The following is a 25,122-nucleotide window of genomic DNA, read 5'->3' on the forward strand; positions in this document are numbered from 1 at the left end:
TTAGGGAGGAAACAGCTTTGGCTACTGTTGGGTTGGAAGGAGCCCATTGCTTTATGAAATGACTGCCCTAGAATGGGACTATCTTCTTCTGGTGGTAGACCAGGCAGCATTGATAACATCACTTTTTTTCTGAAGAAGACTTTTTTTTGGGAAAGCTCTATGCTCTCCTACTTACCAAGGGACAGTTTCATCAGCTTGATTTCTGCTGTTGTATGTCAGAAACACAGAACCTCGCTTGGCAGCTGTCAGACATTAACATTCCCTGTACTATTTTGCAACCACATAAGGATGAGACCCAGGATTTAATGATTTGTTAGCACTTGGGGAACTCTAGCCTGCCAGGATTTCATTTACCAATGACCTTTTACACCTACCACAGCTGTCATCAACAAGCTGTGGACTTATTTCAGGCCAAATCCAAGTCAAGTATCAAACCAAGGGAGAATGGATTATAGCCTTCTTGTGCTTTTTCATAGAGAGCTTGTTGGGATTTTTGTTTTTGGCTTTCAAGTTCATAAACCTTATTAAAATAGTTATGGAAAAACATTTTATTAAACATTCAGTCTGCTTCAAAATGGAAGAATTTTTTTCATTTACAACTGTTTCCAATCTGCTTGACTTCTGTGTTTTCAAAACCAGCACCAAAAAAGCAAAATAAAAATACCACGGATACAGTACATAATGTAAGTTAACTAATGAAAAAAATATACATTTGACTCTGTAAAGAAAAATTAAATGATATTGTTGCCATTGAGGATATATCCCTGTATTATAATAAAATATCAAGCAATAACCAACTGTTAGGATTTCTTTTTCACCAATAAAAATAGCACCATATGTAAGATAGTGAGACTCTATACTCAAATACACATCTGTGCAACTAAAAATGTACAGTACTTTAGTAACAGTACAGGGTATTGTTTACAATATGGAAATAGCACTGTTGTAATCACAGAACATCAATTTCTAAATAAAAAAAGAAAAACCCCAAAGTATCAGAATAGCTACAATGCAATTTTCTTTTCTGAATTGCTATGAAATAAAATGAAGAGAGGGCAAAATGGAAACTTTTGGTTTAGTTAAAGGCTTCTAGGAAATAATAATGCAAAAATAGTGCAAATTTAACAGAATTGGACATTTCCAATCATAGTTTGTTGGTCTTTTGTAGAGTGGCACAGAATTGACATTGGCAGGGTAGCCATGAAAAAAAAAATCTCAGAGCAAATTTTCAAAGAGTATGGCTTAAGTGGTTTCCCTGCTTTTCTACATGGGCACATCAATGGCACTGCCTTGCTTTTATTGACTAAAGCTGAAAGTGTAGATCAACCAGAAATACTTCTGGGTTCAGCTTTTAGTAACTCCCTTTGAAAACTTGGCTTCATACAGTAAGAATTCTGCCCCTCATCTTCAAGTAGTTAATTTAGTATTATTGCTTAGTTGTGAAATAAAACAAAGCCTCTATATTTATTTTTATGTGAACAAATGGAAGAGCAGGGGATAAAAATCAAGGCCCAACTTTTTCCAGAATTTAATTGGATATTTTGTGGAAACAAGGGTCTGAAAGTAGGGGTAGGGAGAAGGCAATAAAATCTTATAGCCTTACCCTGAGCTATAAAAGAACAAAATGTTTTCTAAAAGGTGTCAAGGAAAATGTTGGCATTTTATACCAAGGATTATACTACATCATGTCATGACATTTTCCCTAATTTATTTTTTCCATAGAGCACCTATAGGAGATGCAAAATATCTTGTTTATGCAAGTGGAAATGAATTCATTCTCAGACTTCCCCAGTACTTTCCATATCTGTGGTATTAAAAACAAAACAAAACACCCAACCCTTGTAAAACACCCCCAACACACTCATTCACACAAAACACAAAAATACCCCACAAGGTGTGGGGGAAGGTAGAGAAATTTTTCCCCCTCCTGATGTTACAATAGCACATTAAAAAAATTTGAAGTTGTTGCATCAGAAAGAAAAAAAATTAATGGAGCACCATTAAATCAGCAAAAATTTCATATGGTAGAATCACTGTGATGACTACTTAGTAATTAGATCTAAGTGAGATCATCTATCTGAAATAAGGTAGGAGAAGGTTGCTTTCTCACAGAAACATTTTCAAATATAAGCACCAGTGAAATGCTCACAGAATCTGTGAGCAAAATATGCCTTTTTTTCTAGGACAGCTACAGATACCAAGGACCACCTGCATTACGACCAATAACAAACATTGCCTTACTAAGGCAGGGTTAGAACATGTTTTCCAGTTTGTGTGAACAGGCTGGTTTCACAGGTGCCCTTAAAGTAGGTGTTAACTCGTCATTTCCCTGTACTTCTGGATATTGGTAGGCTCTAACTGAGGAGGGATTTTTTTTCTTAACATTTAAGAGTCCCTCACCAATGTCACATATAAATAGCAACAACAACAAAAAAAACCCCTAATAACATAAGGCCTGGTCCAGAGAGGAGGTTTGAAATCCACTCTAGAAGCTTTGCTATATGTCATAAATGACTTAACTATTGTGTTGTGTATTTTAGATCACATGCAAAGGAGATTAGCAAAATCCATAGTGAAAAGGGCCAGACTTATAGATCTGGGCTTATGCTGCAAGTCCTATAGGCTGAGTTTAAATATCTATTTTCAGACAATCAAGAGTATAATATTGTTTAAAAAGACCTTTTTGATGTCTCTGAAAATAGCCTTATTCTGGTACTAGTGAGTAACATGAAATATTCAAATATTGTCTAAGTGTGATGTGATGTATTTGCATTGGAAAAAAATTATGAAAGACAGGCTTGTAGAAATCAGACATGGAAAAGACCTGATGGGTCAACAATTCATCTTTACATCTCTGCCAAAATTGTTCTTAACTCCCTGCATAATATGTACCAATTCCATTAATTTCACAGTACCCTGAAGAAATATTGTCCTGTTTTGCTACAGTGTTTTCCCTCCTGAAACGGTGGCAAGCAGAGATCAGAACAACTCAAATGCCTTAGAAACATCACCTCCCTGGGCATTCTTTCACAAAGCACGCTACTTTACGGAATAAATGTCCTCCTATTGTTGTTTATCAGTTTACTTGACCTCAAGCACTTGCAGAAGGGACAGTAAAGATGAAGTAACAATTTTTAAGAGTTTTAAGAGCAATTATGCTCCTAGATGTGGGCAGAACAGCAAAAGTTCTGAATCTTGTTTTCAAGAAGTTAAATGAAAAGGAAGGCTGTGATTTTGTTGCACTATTTTCTCACTGACATTTCCTCTGCCATCAATTTTCACAGGTTTTTTATAGTAAGACTCCTTTTAAAATTAAGCATTTCATTCATGTGATTCCCTCTTTCCCCATTCCTCCCTTAGTATATTAACCAGTGGGAATTAAAAATACCAGAAGACAGCCAAGACTGAAGTGCTAGATAATGTCTCTACCTTAATATAGAGCTGTTGCTCAGAGGTTTTCCTCTTTGAGGTACATAAAACCTTAGAGACTATATTTACTTTGTGACTTTTTGTCCTTTCTTTCCTACTGTAGAAAGCCATCCAGTGGCTATTAATAATATATTAAAAAGTATTAATGACAAATGTGTTGATGCCAAATTTACAATTAAATTTTGTGTGATAATTCTTGAGATGATTGCGGCATGTGTGAGGGATGGATAGCTTTGGGACATCCAATTTATGGAATAACTTTAACCTTAATTGTGTATGCTTTGGAATCCAGCCCTCCCTCTGTCATTAAGTTCCAGTACTCTGACCTACAAATCCTTGAATTCCATACAATGGTGGCAATATTCAGTCTAGACAGGAGAGAAGTGTCATTAACTCTTCTGCTGCATCTTGTTGGCATAAAAGTCTCTGCATGTCTGGCAGCAGCGCTGGTACCACCGCATATCCTGGCATAGGTTCTTCTCTCGGATCACCCGGCAGTATACTGTCCATTGGTCCCCTGTGCACTTGTAGGTCAGAGCAGCTTTGGATATGAACAGAAAGAGAGAAATTCAGTGTATTTAGGATGTCTTAGAAAGTAAGGAAATGTGTACTATGTTTAACTAATGTATTCCAGCAATGATTAAGGAGATCATCCCTTCTGCATTCTTCTCTGTCCTGCTTGCAAGTTCAACTACCTTCATTTGATTAGTTTTGTGTTTCTCCCTCATCAGAACATCAGTCCTATTCACTATACATTTGGAGACTCAACAAACCTTTTAGGGGACATAAAGCCTAGGAATTCTATGTTATTTCACTGATAACTGAATTCAGGCATAATAATATGAAGACCAGAGAAAGAATTAGTTTATCAACATCATCATTACAGGTATTTGGATTGCAGGATTTAGAGCTCAAAGAAATCTTAGTAATTATCTGGATGAATCCCTTCAGTTGACAGATAAGGAAAACAAGACACAGATGGATTAAATGACTTACTTAAGATCAATTAAGTAATAAGATTCAGAACAGAGATTTGAACCTAAATCTTTAGCTTCCAAAGTCACTTATATTGGCCCTATGCCAAATTGCATTTCCCCCTGTGGTACTTGCTGCTATTTTATGTCCAAGAATACCACCATCCTCATTAATAGAATTCATTAAATTTAGTACACATGACTCTTTTATTTGGGATCTTAAAAAAATAACCAATTAGGCTTTACTTAAGAGGCCCTAAAATACTGGTCCAAATAACTTTTTTGTATGGTAGAAAGAAGATATACGATCAGTCATAAAGAACTAAGCAAATCACATCTCATCTAGAGGACTAGGTTCAGTTCTGAATATAAAGTTTTAAGATGGAAAGTTAACAAGCCAGATATAGCTTATCATGTTGAAGAGGATCATTTAGTACCATGTGGCATCAAAAATGGAGTTAGAAAGAAGTAAGTATATTTTGGCTCAATCTAAGGAAGAATTTTTAAAAAAATGAAAGACATCTGAAAAGAAATGGTTGGCTTCATGATGTAGTAAGTCCTTCCATTACTTGAAATGTTCTCTCAGAAGCTGGAAAACCATTGTTGGGTATATGTTGTTGAAGGGAATCATTTTTCAGGTAAGGGTTGGACCAGATGACCTTTGGTGTCCTTTCCAGCTCTAGGATTCTGAAATTGCTTGGTGGCTTAAATTGAGATATAAAACTTACTAGTAGCTAAATGTTTTTGTGGTTTAGGCTTAAAAACCAGTTGGAGTTTGAGCTTTACTGGGGAGGGAGATTGGCCAGAAAAATCATTATGAGGGTCTGTTACTCTGGAAGGCAGAAACTTTTTAAAAGGAACAATAACAAGATGAGTTCAACTTCTTTCTCCCCTCCCCTCACATATGGGACTATGATTAGTACCTACTAGTGATCCTACTAGCATAGATGGGAAGGGAATAGGTTTAAAACAGTCAAATTGCTTACAGAAAAACTCCCTGATGAATTTGAACGTTCCATTCCTTGAAACATTTCTTACCATTTTCTTCTAGAACATCATCCTGAAATGAATTTCATACTCATTTTAATAGTTTCATGAATGATGTCCAAAAAACCCTTCTCCAAATGAAGCATTTCCCTTCTTCCCCTTCCCAGCTTAAAGAAATTTTAACATATTAGAGAAATGTTCTCATATGTTCTTCATTTGTTAACAAAGATCTGTTAGGAGGCAGATGCTGAAGGCATTTTGTTTGGATCTGCTGTTATTAAATGTCTTTTCCAGTATGTGAAATGAGAATCCATCTTTTAAATGACTATCCCAATCTGTACAAAGATGACAGATCTCTAGAGGTAGATAAGGCGAGTTGAGTGAGGTTAAATGTCTCAGATATGACATAATTAGTAGTTTTCAGACTTTCAAAAACTTTTTTCCAGACACCAATGATAGTGCAAAATGGCTGCTCCATAGCCCCAGGACTCACTAGGTCTACTTACCAAGTCGAGGGGATGTGATGGTGTTGACATTGATCTTCTCATTACAGACCTCTTGGTGGCACTGTCGATAGGCTGCTGGCTTTGAGAGGATGGGGCACTCATTGCCATGGCGCCCAGTAATTTTGTGCATGCATTGCACAACCCGAGATTGTAGACCTTTTCCACATGTGGAGGAGCACTGCCAGAAATAGGGATAATCTGATGAGATTTAACATAGTGTAGAGCCAAGACCTCACAACAGTAATGCCCACTAGGCTTTTCTCTTACAATCAGTTGCAAAGTGTATGAAATGTCGGGAGTAAGTGTTGAATAGATAGTTCCCTGCATGACACTTGCAGGGGCCAACGAATGGGGCCAATTCCTGGACAGTTTTTTTAAATTTATTTTTTTCTTTAAGAAAAACCCAGTTATTAAATTTTTTACTATATTACAATAATAGTGACTGTCTGACAACATATACAAATATATAATATTCTGCCCCTTTGATCCCTTATCTCTGTTCTAGGAAGGAGATAGTATGTTCAGTGATCAGTTCTCTGAGATCTTCATTGGTTTTTCAGTTACTAAGAGTATAGTCTTCATTTTAGTGATCATTTACATTGCAACATTGCCATTGAATCATTTTGTATATTGTTATTTTGGTTTTGTTCTATCCCTCTTGAAACCAGTTTTCCCACATTTATTTGAATTCCTCATTCACTATTTCTTACAGAACAATAATATTGTTATATTTATAGATCAGAAGATCATATATTTAGGGTTCCAAGAGATGTTATATGTAATCTAGCACATCTTCTTAATTTTATAGATGAAGAAACTAATAATTTTGTTTGTATGATTAATGATGCTTATTGTTTCCTAATATTGAACCTTCCTTACATTCCTGCTATGAATCTAACTTTGCCATTATAATCAATTTTAAATTTATTTCTGTAGTATCATTAAGAGGTAGGCTAGCTGGTGAGATACCAGGATAGAGTGCGAGGTCTGAACTCACAGGAAGATGCATCTTCTTGAGTTCAAATTCAGCCATTGGGACTTGTTTTCTTCTCCATTATTCTATCTTTTGCATGTAGAATTTAATCTATCCACATTTATTGTTAAAATTGTCAAGGATGCATTTTCTTATAGTAACTACATGTACATATTATGTTTCAGACATTTGTTTGATTTAACATTAGACCAAAACCATTCTATTTCCATTTCTCCCACTTTATTCTTCTAGTTACCCTGACTCATTTCTAAACTACTTAACTTTATTTTTATTATTCTTTCTCCATCAGCAAAGGTAATTTAGTACTTTTTGTTGTGCTCTCCTTCCCTATACTCTGATAATCCATTCTCCTATTTTGCTGACATTAATTTTTCATGTCTCTTAATGTGAAGTATTATAACTTTTACCCCCTTCAGGATGATTTCAAGTGAAAAATGTATCATTTTTTACTACAAGATTGTCTTTTAAGAATATTTCCCTTTTGTTCCATAGGATTATAGATTTAGACCTAGAAGGGATTGTAAAGTTCATTATGTTTAATCCCTGATTTTATAGATGAGGATTGAGGCTAAGTATCATAAACTAGTAAGTGGCTGAATCAGAATTTGAATTTATGTATTCCTGAATCCATGCCCAGCAATCTCCACTGTGCCTACCTAGTTGCCTTAGTTTCTTTAAATTCAATTTAATTAAAGAACTATTTGTTAAACACTTATGTACAAGCAAGGTGACATGCTATACAAAGATGCCCAAGAAGTCATTTGTCTACTAAGGGAATTTACAATCTAGTAGAAGGTATACAAATTAAACACACAAAATGTAACCAAGAGAGAATGTGCAAAGAGAGATTACCTCTAGCTAAGGTGAGGGGTAAGATAAAGCTTGACTTAAAAGATGGCATTCTAGATGATCCTTAAAGGATGGGTAGAATTTTGATAGGCAGAGATAGGTAGATAAGGTAGATTGGAATGGATAAAGGCTCATGGCAGGGAGACCAGTTAGGAGGCTGTTAAAAAAAGCACAGATGAGATATAATGAAGGCCTGAAGTTAAGCCATGATAATGGAAAGAGAAAGTGGAGGACAAAAGTAATAGTGGAATGAATATGACAGATTATAGAAGTAAAATTAATAGGACTCCAGAAAGATAATTCATCCATCTCTTTGTTTAACTATTTACAAACTCAGTACACTAACCACCTCTGAGGAGTGAGGCAATCATCTTCAGAAAAGAAGAAAAATCATATTATTTTTCAAGTACTTTTCTTCCTTATGATAGCTTAATGGCCTAAATCAGATGGTCAACCTTAAAGATGTCATAGTGAAAACCTTAGTCATCAGGATTAATAGGGGGAAAGGGTGGTCTGAATCAGTGAAAGGGTCAAATTATAGGATTTTCAGTTTTATTCCTTTTCTGTAAATTAGAAAGAATATTAAATAGAGGACTAGATTAAGAACCAGTAGACATGGGTTTTAGTACCAAATTTTCTGCTAATTTTATAATTTTGGATAAATTATTTAACCTCTCTAGATTTCAGTTTCTTTACAGAAAATGAGAGTGTAAGTTTACATAATCTTTAAAGTACCCATCAGTTCTTAAACTTTGATTTTTAACTATATGCAGCCATAAAAAAATTATTGCCTAATAGAGATATTTTTAGTCTTTTGCTTTAAAGAGTATCTAAGACTGATCTATAATTAGAATTCTAGTTGTTTTTATGGGCAAGGGTGATTCTGAGTGTTTGAAACCATTTTATTCTTTTAAGAAATATAAACATCTCCTATCCATCTTGTTCTTGACATAAATTTGCTTTGTTTAATAGAGACATTCTTTGCTAAATCAAGGCTCATTTAAGTGCAGTTAAGGCTAATTCTGATGATTCCAAGTTGCAAATCAGTGGAAATGGCTTCTACATGATTTTATTATGGAGTTTTCTCTTTGCTTTCACCTCTGTTCACATATTTCATGTTGATGAACATAGCAGGTATCCAAGTACTTTACCCTAATCAAGTTCTATGGGCTCTTTTGGCCTTTTGCTTTTCTCCAGAGAGCTATTGCAAATACCTCCCCATTAAGTTTGTCTTTTGCTGGCTGAGTAGCTAGATCTGTGTATTTACTTTCTTTGCCTGTTGTGCCCCTGCAGTTCTCTATAAGACCTGTGATTTACAGTGTCCGGTGTGTGCTCTGCAAAATTTTAATAAAGCAAAAGCATTGAATGGAGCAGTGCCCCAGCTGGAATTAATAAAAGAGTATTGTACTAAAAATAAGTAAATGATGGGTTGAGAGATTTTGGCAGGATGCCACACACACAAATACACATATAGAGATAAAGAAGGTGCTTACTTGTTCAACTTCCTTTTCGGCATTGGAGACCAATATAGAGGGTTGCATAGTAACATCCATCCACGATTATATCTGATTGATTAGTATTCACACTGATAGACCAATAAAGTTCCCAAAGGGTCACATTTTAAAATGGCAATAGTGATTATATAGCATTATCGATCTTTGAAAAACATTTTATGAGTTCCAGATAGTCATAGGAGTTTAGGATTAGAATTAACCTCAAAGGTCATTCAATTCTAACCAAAACTGAAGAAGAACATACTCTATAACATATTTGACAAATGGTTTCTTGACTAGCCTTTGCTTGAATACCTCTAGTAAGGCATCCCACTGATTTCCATCTATCCTGTTTAAGAGGCAGCATCACTAAGAGTTCTATCTTTTTAATGGAGAAATTTTGGAATATAGGAAGTTAGGGTGATTTTTTCAAGATCTTTCACCAAATTAAGGGTAAAGTGGGATTAAGTGGCTATGTTTCTTCTTTTTTCCTTTGGGATTATTAAAATAGGGAGATCTATGAGATAATTTCTGGATGCTTCCATAAGTGGAAGAAGCATTTTGATTCCACAAAGACTTTTGCCTTTGTCACTGTTCCTCATTACTCTACCCACTTCTCAAATAGGCCCTTAAAAATACTGATTACTTTCCCTACAATAAACTAGGTGCAAAACAGAACTCTTTAATTGCTTTGGCAAGAATATGGGGAAATACAAAAATTCTCAACCAATTTGCTTCTGGAAGACTAAACTTAAAGTCTGTGTTGACTAGTTTGCTGAATGTTGGCTTAAACTCTACAATGATGGATAAAAAATATTTTAAGAAAACTTTTCCTTGAATTGGAGACCTTTTGACATGGTAGAGTCACTAAATTGAAATATAAGATCTTTGACTTGATGGGCAGTCTTTATTTCATATCAAGTAGCTGCTAACTCTCCTCACTTCAAGAAAAGGAGAATTAAAAAAGGAGAATTAAAAGGAGAATTTGTTAGCCCATCAATTTCTTTTCAGTGTTCTATGTGAGTACAAGTTCCCTTTTATTCTTGCTTTATGTATGTCCTTGGTTGTGATCTGCATCATTGGAGGGAATACCCTGGCTGATGACATCACAGATTCAGTTGAGGTTATATTTATTTATTTTAAATTAGGTCTCCCTGTAATGCTTACACTGAAAGTGCAATAGCCACTCATGGAGGCTTGATTTTAGTACTGACTGGCACAGAAACTTTAATATGCTCCATTTTTCTAATCCTTGTGGGCAGCCTGGTGAGTCTCTGCTCCTGAGGTCTGCCATATTGGTGCTGGACTTACTGCAGATACCCAGTTGTTTTTAGCCTAGCAGCTTAGAACTCCCACATTCAAGAGATTCCCTAATATCAGTCTTCCTTAGTATCTCACTGAAATTTTAACATAGGGAGAGAATATCTAAATGTAGTGTTCATTATTGACATATTTCCACTGTCTAAGGGGTACTTTGCAAAATTTTAATGAAGCAAAAATTTCATTAAAGGAGGGTTTGTTTGATATGCCAATAATAATGTGAGAGGAAGCCCATGTTAAAATAAATGACATGGCCTCATACCATGTCTTTTGAAAACAAACCAAGTCAAATATTGAATGGCTAAAACCCTACCTTCACCTACAGGAGAGAATATGCTTAGCTTTATAATTTATGCATCATCTAGTATTGCAAGAACATCAGGAGAAGGTTTCAATTTTCCTGCCCAGGTGTGCTTACTGTTCCTGTAAAATCAGGACATAGGATAAGCCCTGGGGTGGATTTTTAATTAAAATTTCTCTACCAGAGGAGGAAATTATCAATGGGTAACGTGAAATGTAGAATTTGATGTGCTCCTTAAAACAAATCTCTCTTTTTTAAAGTTCTTGGTCTTCTTTAACATGATAGAGTGATGAATGATATCTTCCAGGAATTACAGGAAAGTGGTGTCCAATTGGTAGCATTAAGAGAAGATTGGTAATAGGAAAACGTTTCTTTTTCATCTGTCACTTTTTTTGAACCAGTCACTTGCTGTTAATTTCCCTGTCTAAATAGTTGAGATAAATCAACATCTGTTTTTTTTTTCAGCTATCTGAACTAATCTGTAATCTTGATGTGAAATAATCATGTGATCATCTCAATCATTGCCTTCAAATCACTAATTACATATTTTCAGCAATACTATATAATCAGAAAGCTACAGTGAATTTTAATGTAGTTTTTCTACAAGGTTAGAGGTCTAATGATAAGGCAATTGCATAACAATGTTGGAAATCAAAAGGGCCTTTCAAGTGGGCTGTTGTTTTGGCTTGTATACATGTGGATACTTTCTACACAAAGGGATTGAGTTCTTAAATCTACTTTTTTTTTTTTAATTTGAAGTGGGGTCAACCACTGTAGCTGTGTAGAATAATTGTGTTTTGTGAAATTGCTTGAGTGCACTTGAAGGAAGTTGCTAGAATGTGCTTGGGTATTCTTAACTTACTTTAATTTTTCATACATAGAAACCCAACACAACCCATTACAAGAGTGTAGCTAACTAACCAGTTATTTTGGCTAAATAATAGCTAGCTATTCTTTTCATTATTTACTTTTCACTGCGTTGACTCTTTTATTGGTTCAAGAAAGGTCAAAGTCATGGAGCATATGGATATAACTGAACTCTCCAGTGGTACTCAAATCATATGTTTTATGGAGGCCAAACTCCCAGTGATTGCAAGGGCAAATAATTATTTCTAACCAGTGTTTAGTCTGGGCTAGTGACTAAAGTGTCAAAGAGAATGGAAGCTAAGCAAAGCAGAAATCTAGCTGTCATAAAATTACATCAAATTATAAGTTCCTTAAGGGCAGGGGCTGTAGTTTGCTTCTTTTGGCATCTACAATGCTTACACAGTGCCTGTTATACAATAAGCACTACCTAGATGCTTATTGATGGGCTGAAGATTCTGAACTGAGCTTTACTTTAATGATTCCTTTTGCTTTTCCTCACAAGGGCACAAAAGCTCACAAGTGCACATACAGCATAGAGCATATGTATTAGCAGTAAGGTAGAACCCATATATGTACAACTAGAGGCTGCTTTCTCAAATGGCTCTGTTTAACAAATGTCGCTCTAAACAGGTCTGATGTGTGCGTGTGTGTACACGTACAAGCATGCATATATGTGTGTTAATGACATTCTGATTTCAAAACTCAAGATACTAGCTAATCTAAGTATTTGGTGTTAGAAATAACTTGAGGGGTATTCAAAGTCTTTTATCTCTATCAGGTTCAATTGCTTGTTGAATCATTAATTAAAAAGGGAAGAATGAAACTCCTGACTTCTGATAGGATCTAATTAGCCCACAGCATCCTCATTAGGCTCTTTCTCAGGTTTTCAAAGACTAAAAAAGCATACCTATAAAACATATCTGGTCTTGTTTAAAGCAAGCTTTTATCCATAGGCATATTTTGAAATGAAATTTAGAAAAACTGAATGTATCTCCTTCAGCCTCAGTTTGCTGAAAGTAGATTAAAAATAGAAAATAATTACAGAAAATGTCCATGCTAGATATGTAATGGTCTCACTATCTCAAGAATATAACCTCATTCTCTCTCCTTCCTCTTCTCAAACACCTGCAACTGTTCTTTAAAAACAAAGGTACTATGACTCAAACAAGACAAAGATAGAATTTCTAACATGCCTTGTTGCAGAATTCAACATGGTAATCAAACCTAAAAGGATGTGATATCATCATCAAATCAACCAATCAGCACTTTGGAGTACATGTGAAAAGTACATGAAAAAGAGTACATGAAAAAGTTAGTCATTTTAGGAATGAAATGAAGTGATGCCATCCAGAAAGTTTACTGGTACTGGCTGAAGACACTCAATTATGTCTTGTGGTTTTTGCACAAAATAACAATTCAGCTCAGAACTGGATCATTCCAATGTTTGGCTGGTCCAGTGGTGGAAACAGTTCCAGCCCAACCCTTGAAAAGTAATTACTTGTTGGGCGGAGGAAGAGGTAGAGAGGGTGTCTGATGCTTTCCCCTCCCCACCATTTCCCAATACAAATAGCTTCAACAGAAAATGATCATGTGAAATTTGTAAGGTTGGATGATTTTGCTTTTCCCATTGATGTCCTAGCAGTGTCCCTGAAGCGGCAGTGGCTATACTGAAAGGCAAAGAAAGGTAGCTTCCAGATTCTGCAAGCAGCCTAGAAGAAAAGTACACAAAAATGAAGGGGAATTGTGTGAAGGGCCCACTAAGTGGGGGGGAAAGGGACTCATTTCTAGGATCTGTAAGTTATACTCTTTTCCACATTTGCTATAAGCTTGATGCCATTTTCTCCTGGACTTTTTCAGTGTGCCTTCATTTGGGGGTAGGATGTACCAGCTGTTTTTACTATACCAGCAATATGTCTCATTTGAAAAATCTAATTAAATCTGGCTAGCTTATTGATATCAATTGATAATCAAAGGGACAGTACATTGGTTGAGGCTTATAAACATTAGTAGTAAGGGAACCAGCCCCTTAGTTTTGCCCCTAAAGCCTTAACAGGAGAATTAACCAACCAATATAAGTCAGTGTTGGGAGAGTGAGCTCCAAGGGCCTGTGCTCCATTTGAGTTTTAGAACCACCTGACAGCAGAGCTAATCAAGGAAATGTAAAAGAAGGGATAGGTACTAAGTTAAGTGCTTGGGAATGTAACTAATCCCTTCAATTTTATCTGTCATCAGTTTTTAATTCTTATTAGATGTTAATTCATTCCTTGTTATTTTTAGACCTCTCATCTGAGATGAAGTATAAGACTTATATTGCATTGAACATGGTTGAGACAATCAACATTTGTTGAAAAAATGGATGAATTTGGCAAAGATCTCAACAGATCAAACTGAGCATAGTATTTTCTAGGAAAGTTAGTGGATTTTTTTTGTTCTTTTTATTCAAAGGAAGCAGTGGCTTATCTTCAAACATTACTTTCTTTTCTTTAAAAATTCATTTCATAATCATTGTGATCTCTCCAGATGAATTTGTTTTCAATCTTATTACTTCAAATGGTGATTAACAAACATTGGTTTTGAATACAAAAACATTGCAAGCTTGACATTGACATGATGGAATTCAAATAGGAAATTAAACTCTTTCCCCCTTTCATCTTAAGCGTCTCATTGGGATGAATACCTAGATGTAGGATTTCATAGGCTAAGAAAATGATTGTGAAGAATCTGGCAATAGCTGATGCTCATGGAGGACAGACAGGTGGCTGGAGGTAATTTTTCAAGTGCTCATGATCAGTAAAGACACACTTGGCAGTCACATGAAGCCTGAACCTTATTTTTGGCCAAGTTCTTTTTTCTTAGTAGGGTTTTGCTTCAGTCATTAAGGAAGACTTTATATTTTTCCAGACATGTACTTTAGCCAGGTGTCTGAAGTTCAAAGTGGAATGATCCAGCTGTGATTGTCACAGGGCATGTTCTTCCCATCTCTTTCTCAAGACAGTTTCATTTATCTATTGGGAAAAGAAATGTCATCTTCATGCTGGGCCATTTTGTGTATCCCAGGCTGAAAGTAATACTTCAAGATCTCTGTCTCATAATATAACAAGTGAAAAATGTGAATATTACTGAACTTGAAATTCACATCTTTCCTTTTCTGGAAATCTTTTTATCTTTCCATAAAATATGATGGGGTTCAATGTAATAGATTGTGTGGATAAAGGAAGTTAGATGTCAAATTCCTCATGCACTAGATAAACTAATATTCTCCTAGAATATCTTGCCCTAATATTTTTTCCTTTGGCTCGCTGGGACTCTTTGTTTTTTTGGAAAATTTTAATTAATTAGTCAATTTAGAACATTTTTCCTTTTATAAGAATCATATTCTTCCTCCCCCACCCATTCCTATAGTCAACTTGGAATTCCACTGGGTTTTACATGTGTCCTTGATCAAAACCTATTTCCGTGTTGTTTATGTTTACACTAGGATGTTCATTTAGAGTCTACATCCCCAATCATATTCCCCTTGATCCATGTAATCAAGCAATTGTTTTTCATCTGTGTTTCTACTCCCAGTTTTTCCTCTGAATGTGGATAGTGTTCTTTCTCATAGATCCCTCTGAATTGTTCTGGATCATTGCATTGCTACTAATGGAGAAGTCCATTACATTTGATTGTACCACATTGTATCAGTCTCTGTGTATAATGTTCTCCTGGTTCTGCTCCTTTTACTCTGCATCAATTCCTGGAGGTCATTACAGTTCACATGGAATCCTCCAATTTATTATTCCTTTGAGCACAATACTATTCCATCACCAGCATATACCACAATTTGTTTAGTCATTCCCTAATTGGAGAGCATCCCCTCTTTTTCTAATTTTTTGCCATCATAAAGAACGCAGATATGAATATTCTTGTACAAGTCTTTTTCCTTATTATCTCTTTCAGGTGCAAACCCTGCAGTGCTATGGCTGGATCAAAGGGAAGACAGTCTTTTAGCACCCTTTGGGCATAATTCCAAATTGCCCCTAGCTGGGACTCTTTGAAGAACTTCCTTTAGAAGTAGTAATATTCAGATATTCCTCAGTTTTCTCTCTATTTTTCTTCCAGGACCTAAATGTTTACCAATATCAAAAGGCAGAGATATGTAGGAATTGCAAGGAGAAGTGAGAATCTCCAAAAGAAGAGGAATTTGATTGTACCACATTGTATCAGTCTCTGTGTATAATGTTCTCCTAGTTCTGCTCCTTTTACTCTGCATCAATTCCTGGAGGTCATTACAGTTCACATGGAATCCTCCAATTTATTATTCCTTAATTCCCAAGTTGTTAGCAGACAGTTTATAGCATAGAAGACCTTAAGTACATCAAAAAGCAAAATCAAACAATCTGAACAAATAAAAAAATGCAAACCAAATTTGGTTTATTAAATATTCAGGAGGAGAGGAAGGTCCACAGTGTTAAATGTTGCCAAGAGGTCAAGAAGAAGGAGGACTGAGTAAAGGCAATCATATAGGGCAACTGGGAGATCCTTTGGAACTGTGAAGAGATAGCAGTTTTTCCTGAATGAAGTCCATGATAAGGAAGAGATTAAGAATTTGGGGCACAGGAAGGATGGTGGTAACTTTAATGGAAATAGTGAAGTTTTAAAGAGGGAAAGGAGGTCCAAAATATATCATATACTATCCATCCCTATCCCATTACCTTCAGGTTTTCATTTTTGTCTTGTATTTCTTTATTACATCAGCTCTTTGAGGACTCAACTCATCTACCACTTTGTTTTCCACTAAGAAAGGAAGCCTTTTTAAGTCTCTACTGCTAGTGTCTTCTCTGAGATTACTTTCCATCTTCTCTCACTCTTTCTAGGTATGTGTGTGTGCTAGTTATTTGTGATCTCCTCCTTCGGAATATAAGTTCTTCAAGGGCAGGCATGGGGTGTTTTGCCTTTCTTTTTATTTCAGCAAAATAAATACTTAATAAATACCTTCTGAAAGGCCAATTATACCAATACAAATGGCATTTTAATAGTTTGCATTTTTAGATGGTCAGTTTTTAAAATGTATCATAACAATATGTAATAAATACCCCAGAAAAATTTTCTAGTATGAAGTTGTTTCTGGGGTCCTGATAATCATTGGGAGGTGAATGGGTGAAATCACCAGCTGTTATGCTTTCCCAAATAGTTTATAAATTCCTTATTGGGTAAGAACTGTTTTATTGCCTTTCTTTGTGTATTCAGCACTTGGCATATAGTATATGCTTAATAAATGCTTGTTGATTGATTAGATACAGCCTTTAAAACTCATATAGAGACCCATATTCTTTTAAAAAAATCAAACCTTTATCTTCTGTCTTAAATCAATTGATTCTAAGGAAGAATAGCAGTAAGCATTAGGCAATGGGGGTTAAGTGACTTGCCCAGTGTCACCCAGCCAGGAGGTGCTTGAGGCTAGATTTGAACCCAGGTCCTTCCAACACCACACCTGGTACTCTATCCACTGTGCTACCTAACTGCCTCCTATATCCTTCTTAAGAGAAAATGATGGTGGGGCTTATTGATTACAAAACTTGATTGACATGATTACTACTAATTTATACCTACTTAAAGCTTTATTCTATATATGGAACTGTTTGCTTTTAATAGAATCAGGATTAAATTTCACCTATGCCTCTCTATATCAAAATCTACATATACCTAGATATGTATACATACACATAAATTATAATATGTAATATTTAAACATGCACATTCACATACACATATACACACATATAAATATATAGTTTTAATTAAGTACTTGACAAAATGGGCAGCTAGATAGCACAGCAGATAAAGTGCCAGGACTAGAGTCAGGAAGACATTTTTATGAGTTCAAATCTGGCCTTGGACATTTACTAGCTATAAGTCACTTTAGCCTCTTTGTTTCAGTTTCCTCATCTTTCAAATGAGCTGGAGAAGGAAATGGCAAACCACTCCAGTATCCTTGTCAAAAAAACTTCAAATAGGATCATGAAGATTTTGACATGACTGAACAAGAACTTAACAAAATAACAGAAACCTAAATGATCATCAAAATCATTGGCTTTAATTTGTAGCTGGAAAGATTTTAAAGATGAACTAGTCTAACACCCTTCTTTTGTAGATCAAGAAAAAGAAGGCTCAGAGAGTTTAGGTAGTACGAAGCAAGGCAAGTATCCAAACTCAAGACCTCTAATTCCATTACCACTTCTTATTCTATTACACTATCACTATACTATGCCTGCTCCTCAGGAAGTAGATTTTATTGTATTAATTTCATAGGTGAATAAATCAAGCCACAGAGAAGAAAACTAGACAGTTTGGTATTCTTACAACTCCCATTATGTAGTCCTGGATTTGAAATTCTTTTCATTCCTTTAATGTTTTTCTCTCTTGTCCCAACTGATTATAGTGGTAATTAAAAGATACTTTTTGGTCCTCATGGCCAATGGCCTGGCTATATGGCATTGTAACAGAGAGGATGTTAGCCAGACATGATGCCATTCTCTTTCCTCACTGTATCTACTACCACCAGGAGCACAGGGGGCTGAAGTTAGTCTTGTCTTTATATCATCAGCTTGCCATAAACTCTCTTCACTTATATCTATTTGAAATATTCTATAATTACACATACATTGCCTGATGGACAAACTCCTTATTAATTAATTCAGAATCTGATTAGGCAACATTTAGTGTTAAATGTTTATAATTGGTAAATTGAGTTCATCCTTTCTTAAGTCCCTGCTGTTCTCTTAAAATTCATGGTTGGAAAATGGTAAGATTCTAAAAGACGTTATTTCATACATTAGGTTTGTTTTGGCCATATCTCTGGGAAGTAGAGTCATATAATGACACATACTTTAAAAAATTCTATGATAAAAATTCTTGGCACCAAATAAATATACACATTCTCCATATGGGTACCTCCTAATATATTACATTACTATCACTAGCTTTAGAAACATGCTAAGGTAAGAGAATTAGAAATATTTTCTTTATTAGTTAAAATATAAATTGATAATAAAAAGCACATTTTTCACTAGATTGTGATCAGCAATGATAATCACTTTTAGCTGGGTTTAGCAAAGTTATATGATATATCAGGCTGTTTTGGTGTACATGGTGAGATTGTTGGGTACAAGGCAGTCATTTTCCTTTCTTTTTATTTATAGGCTAGCACAACTCTAGTGATAAGATTTAAAAAATTTAGACAAGAATATTTCTGGGAAATGTTAGTCCATTCTGCCACCAAAAAGTCAACAGTGTAAAAGGAAAAATGGTATGCTTTCGGGTGATAATAATACTAGTACTTTCCTCTCCATTTCTACTAGTTGACATTTTGTTCACCACTCAAATAAGCAGTACCTTGTGAAATCTCTTCCATAGACTCTTCTGATCCCTTTATTTGGAGGGAGTTTCTCCCTCATCTGATCTTATAACATTGAAGTGTAGTATAATAGAAATAGCAATGGTTTGTATTTAGAAGATTTGGATTTGAATATAGGCTCTGTTATGAAATGTCTATGTCACCTTGAGAAAATAATTTCCCTTTTTTGTTTGTTTCTCATTTTGTAAATGAGAGATTTAGATAATATTATCTTTAAATTTCCTTCTGGGTATAATTTCTGTTACATGATCTATTTAGTATATCCTAATTTGCATGTTTCTCCCTTTTCTTTACATTCAATTATGTGTTTTGAGCACCTCGTAATAACTTTGTGAGTAGGTAAAAATTATCATTTATCACGCTCTTTACAAATGAGTAAAATGAGGCTCAGAGATTTATCTGAAGTAATACAAGTGGTAGCAAGCTGTAGTGCCAAGACTAGAACTATTTTCTCCTTGTAAGTCCAGTGTTCTTCTTAATAAGTTATTTTGCCTATCACAAGGTAAGAATGTCTGTTGTTCATAAAATGCATTTTCATTGATAGAGACTTAAAAATGAAGTTTTTGTTCCTAAAATGTGACATCACAATTATTATTAAAATTAAAATTATTACTTGTAATTAAGTATATGGCAAACTATATTTAAATCATAAATAGGTCCTAACTTTCAGGAAATTTTATGGTTTATTTTTGTTTTCCAATGGGTTAGGATTATTTTGCTCGGAATTACTCTTCCAATTATCAATAAAATGGAACTGCTATTGTTAACTGTATGATTTTTGCCTTAGTGCAAGGAGGAATAAAATGCAAATAAAGAAATGGACCTTGTTTTATGTTGAATGAAATTTAGGAATAATAAGTCTTTATGCTTTGGTTATATGAATATAGATTTTGAAAGGAGTTCAAATGAAAATAATCAATTAGGTCCACTCTTGTGAAATTAATGGCAGTTTTATTAAACTGAAAAATCTAAGGAATTTTAAAAAGAGTTTGTCCTGAGATAAAGACCCTCTTTAAAAATTTTTTACTTTTCAATATACAAAACAATTCTAACCCTTCCTTTCTGAAAAAAAAGGCAAGTATTACTGGTGATGGTAAACAAAATCCATTCTCATTCTGTGACTTCTGATTTTGAAAAAAATTAGTCATCACATTGGGTTGTTCTTATAAACTGTATATGTGTTTCTCTTCCTGATTTCTTGCTATGGACTGATGTCATATATGAAAACAAGGATGATTAAATCTTTTCTTTCCCATGGAGTTCTATTACTGTTTTACCTTGGAAGGAAAAAGATCCTATCTCTCCTATTTTAGAACAGCACTTCTTCCCTCTCTTTAATCCCAATTCTAATCATCACAACTTCAATTATTCCTCTCTGTACTCCATTTTCTTGGCACTGACCTGTAGTTTTCTAAGAAGTTAATAGGTTTGATTTGTGTCTTAAAGATTTCTTTACATGTCTAACTCAGCCAATTTTCACACACATTTATTAGGCTCTTGTGATGGCTTAGAAATTTAAACCTAACTCTGTATGCATCATAGGTTATAGCCGGTATTGTGTATGGTTTGGCCAAATTGGCATTCTCAAATATCCAACTTCATGTTTTGGGTTGTATTAAGTTTCCTTTCTAATTCACATAAAGCAGTAAAATTCTTGTAGGGAGACTCACATGATGTTAGGTATAGCTCTGTAGGAGAGGCAAGAAATGCTCAATAGCAGGGATAAGAGTCAATAATAGCAGGTGCTAAGTTTGGAAAGAAATGCATTTTACTGGTTCATTGGATTTGCTTCATGGAATTAGGGGCCCATTAAATAAATTGAGTTCTTGACCTCCAAGTCCCTCATGCTGCTGAAGAGGATTGAATTGCAAACATGGTTTATATTACCTTAGACCAGTCCCCTGTTTTCCACTCAAAACAGCCCGTGTAGTCTTCACACTCCTCCTCTGCTTTTGGTCTTGTGGTTTGATCACATTTTCCTTGAGAGTTGGTGCATGCCACTGTTCTCCTCTGTGTTCCTATTCCACAATCAGCAGAACACTGCAAAATACCAGTTGAATATCCCTATTATCTTTTATATTTTCTCTGCAAAAACACAACACAGTCAATTTTTGGTTGTTCAAGGACGTACTTTTCATTCTTTACATTATTCTCTGCTTATGCCATTTCTTTTTTGATACATTCACTGCATTAGAAATTTCACCAAAAGGAAATGAAAACAGATACAATCCAAATTATTCAACTTTGATATTGTGAGGCACTCTGATGAAAAGATACGTTGGGAAACGATGGTATGTCCAATGATTAAGGAAGAGATTTGTTTGGAAATTACCTGAGTATTCTTTTTTTTTCTTCCCCTGTTACTATGGAGACTTGAGGACAAAGGACATGTTGATTGTGAATGCCTGAAAATCTCAGGGAATTCTAAATATCCTTTACTATTTGTTTTTCAGCTTTGTAACTCTGCTGCATACTCTTGATAAGAGTTATTAATGGGCAAAGAAAGTGATTGGTTTGAACTCTTCTTCCTAATGGTAACTGATATGTAAGATATAAAGGAAACTATAAGCACTGATTAGCTACTAATTCTCCCATATCAAATTAGCTAACTTAGGATCTATGGTATTAAGGTAGAGTTGAGATGAGTAAAATTAAAATATTTCTCCAAAGAAACTGAATCAATGAAATGATAGAATCTGAAATAATACTAGTAGAGCCATAAAATTACAGATTCATAGAATCTTAGAATTGAAAGAGACCTTTCAAACCTCAGATACAGTCATTCCTCTGAAATATTTTTAAATAGTTGGCTATCCAAACATTTACTTGAATACGTGTATAGTGATGATGAATTCATTAATTTGCTAGGCAGCCTCCTTACATTGTTGAATAATTCTAATTGCTCTGAAGATTTCATTGTATTGAGATTAAATCTGACCTACTATTGCATCCACCTAGCGGTTATAGTTTTGCTTTCTGGAGCAATCAATGAAAGCCCTTATCTATATGAAAGGCCTTTAAGTTTTCCCTTTTCTGGGTTAAAAGTGCCCCATTCCCTCAATTGTTCCTCATTTATTTGTTTAACAGACATTTTCTTAGTGCCTCTAGACTCCTGATATGAACTGATTTTCAGATCCATAATGATCTCCCCCTAACTTGGACACTCTGGAGTTTTCTATTTGGAAGACTACTTGTTTATATTGTTTGGTTTTTTTAAGTCTCCTGATAATGCTATCTCAATTAAGACATGCTACTTAAGGAATTCTAAGCCTACTTTCCCTTGAGAAGGTATACTATTTTAAAGAATATCCATAGCTTATCACCAGATATAATTTTTCATTCCAAGCTGGTTTATTAAAGAGTTGATGGAAACAGAAGAGGTCACATAACCTAGCACTTTAACATTATTCTCAATAGGATGAAATCTAGCATAAAATAGGCCTGTCTTGGAGTCTCTGTAAATTAGTAATTGAAATACTAAAATTATCACTGTTCTGTGATGGTTTTAACATGAACCCTCAATGACAGCATAACAATGAAGCTCCAAGGCAAACTTTTTCTCTCTAGTATATTGTTTACTTAAGAGTTTTTAGGAATGTTTCTTAACAAAGGGATAGGTAAAGGTAAAGTAGGATTTGAATGATATGTAACTCTTAGATTTCAAGATTCAATACCTCTAATGTCAAATTCTCCCCCTAAAATCACAAGACAAAAACTGACAAGGTAATACTGAATAAAGAATGAAAATATTCTATGATGTTTTCTAGGCCTGCTGTCAGAAAGCATTCCATAAGGTTGGGGGTGGGGAGGGAAAAGAATGATACTAGGATGACACATGAAACATTAGATGGACAAGACTCTGCTTGTTTGTTTAAGTACCTTAAAAAAATAAAAGCCAGACAGTTCTGACCTGGTAACCTTGTTAAGGACATGACTGACAAGTGTTTATGAGTTGGCAAGCAAACAGAGATGCTTTTAAATACCTAACAGGAAACATGGTCTAGCAAAACTGGGAAAACTTCCATTTGATTTTCTGTGTTGATGATTACTGTGACCTCTTCAAGGAAGTCCTGCCTTTGTAATTGACAGAAACATATAACTCCTGGATAGGATGGACCAGATTCCCTTCATGGGTCAAGAGGCTAAATTATTCCATGTAGTCCTTTATAGCAAAATCACATCTTAAAAAACTTCAGAGGATTCTGGGTGGAATTCTTTTATACTACTCAGAGTTCAATTAAATAATGTAGAGCAATTTTACATGTTATATTAGTTCACAATGGAAGCAAAACTGTACTTCTGATTCCCTTTTCCATACCTGACCAACTTACTCAAAAGCACTGGGACTCTGATATTTATTTTCTCGAACTATGATGTGTGTGTGTGTGTGTGCTTAATCATCTATACAGGGGGCAGAGCTACGATGATAGAATAAAGGCAGGAATTCACATGAACTCTCTCAAATTCCCTTGCAAATAATTCTAAAATAAACCCTCAAACTGAATTCTGGAGTAAAATAACAAAAAAAATCAGAGCTAAATAATTTTCCATTAAAGACAAGTTAGGGGTCATCAGGAAAGGTGTGTCACAAAGGAGTGATGTTTGGGCTCAGATTGCAGCAACAACTATGCCATGGTAATACCAGAAGCAGGACTTAGAAGCAGTAGCAACAGCAGCAGCAGCAGCAGCAGCAGCAGCAGCAGCAGCAGCAGCAGCAGCAGTAGCTTTGGGATCTCTCACTTCCCAGATGGGAAGGGGCTCAGGAAAATGGTCAGAAAGAAATTACAGGTGACCCTTTGCTGACTCTAGCTACAAGACAGTGTTACATTACCCATATGTGGGTTTGGATGGCAGTCCCAGGACAGAGAAGAGTGCTCATGGTCACTCACAAGGGAGGAAGGGCACTGGTTCCAGTTCTAATGCAGAAAGGAGAACTAGTGATTATGGCTGAAGGAGAGCTAGAGACATGATCACAGTTTTAAGGCCAAAAGGAGTACCAGCATCTATGATTGAAGAGGAATAAGGTTGTTTCCTAGATAAAGACAAGAGCACACAAAATTGTATGATCCTAGACCCAGAGGATAAAATGGAAATTTTTTGAATTTGAATTTGAAATTGAAAGAATCCAGCAATTACTTCCTGAAAGAGTTCCTAAAATGAAAACTCTAATGATGATTATAGCCAAATTCCAGAGTCCCTACTTCAAGGAGAAAAATGCTTCAAGCAATCAGAGAGAAACAATTCAAGTGTCATGGAGCCACAGTCAGGATCACAGAAGATTTAGTACCTTCCATATTAAGGAGAGGAGGACTTTGAAAATGATATTTTGGAAGGCAAAGAATTACAACCAAGTGTAGCCTACCCAGAAAAACCAGTATAATCTTTCAGGAGAAAAAAAAAGATATATTTAATGAAATATAGAACTTTAAAGTATTCCTGAGGAAAGGATAAGAGCTAAATAAAAAACCTATGAAATATAAGATTGAAGAGGAGCATAACAAGATAAATATGGAAGAAAATTAAAAATGGATTCAATAGGGTTAAATTATTTATAATCCTACATGGGAAAATTATACTTGTAACTCATAAAAACTTTATCATTATTAGGGAAATTAGAAGAAGCATACATAGAATAAAAGGGTGTGAATTGACATGATAAGATGATTTCCAAAAAATAAAATTAAGTGGTGCGTAAAAAAATACACTCTGAGAAGGGAGAAAGGAGGGGTTAGAAAGGGGGAAATTATTTCATTTTAAAAATGCTCACAAGGAAGAGCCTTTACCATGAAAGAAACGATGGAGGAGTTACTGAAAATTTGCCTTAATTAAAATTGGCTTATAGAGGAAATAATATACACACAAAATTAGGTAAGGAAATCTATCTTACTCAATAGGGAAGTAGAAGAGGAAGAGAATATGAGATAGAGGGGGTATTAGAAGGGAGGCCAGAATGAGGGAGGAAATTGACCAGAAACAAAACAGACTTTTGAGAAGGGGCACAATAAA

General features: G+C 35.1%; 1 protein-coding gene across 2 annotated transcripts in view; it reads right to left on the reverse strand.

Annotated features, from left to right (window-relative positions):
* Positions 1-533: 533 nt before the first annotated feature.
* ADAMTS17 (ADAM metallopeptidase with thrombospondin type 1 motif 17) overlaps positions 534-25,122 on the reverse strand; it is a 588,524-nt gene continuing 563,935 nt past the window's right edge. For both annotated transcript variants that reach the window (XM_001372954.4, XM_016426268.2), the window contains 3 exons: positions 21,004-21,156; positions 5,897-6,074; positions 534-3,970 (listed from right to left, as the gene is read on the reverse strand). In XM_001372954.4, coding sequence (XP_001372991.2) covers positions 3,819-3,970; positions 5,897-6,074; positions 21,004-21,156 — 483 coding nt within the window. In that variant the 3' untranslated portion in view covers positions 534-3,818. The remainder of the gene's footprint in view (positions 3,971-5,896; positions 6,075-21,003; positions 21,157-25,122) is intronic.

Source organism: Monodelphis domestica, chromosome 1, assembly GCF_027887165.1.
Source record: "Monodelphis domestica isolate mMonDom1 chromosome 1, mMonDom1.pri, whole genome shotgun sequence".
In the NCBI taxonomy this organism is placed as follows: domain Eukaryota; kingdom Metazoa; phylum Chordata; class Mammalia; order Didelphimorphia; family Didelphidae; genus Monodelphis; species Monodelphis domestica.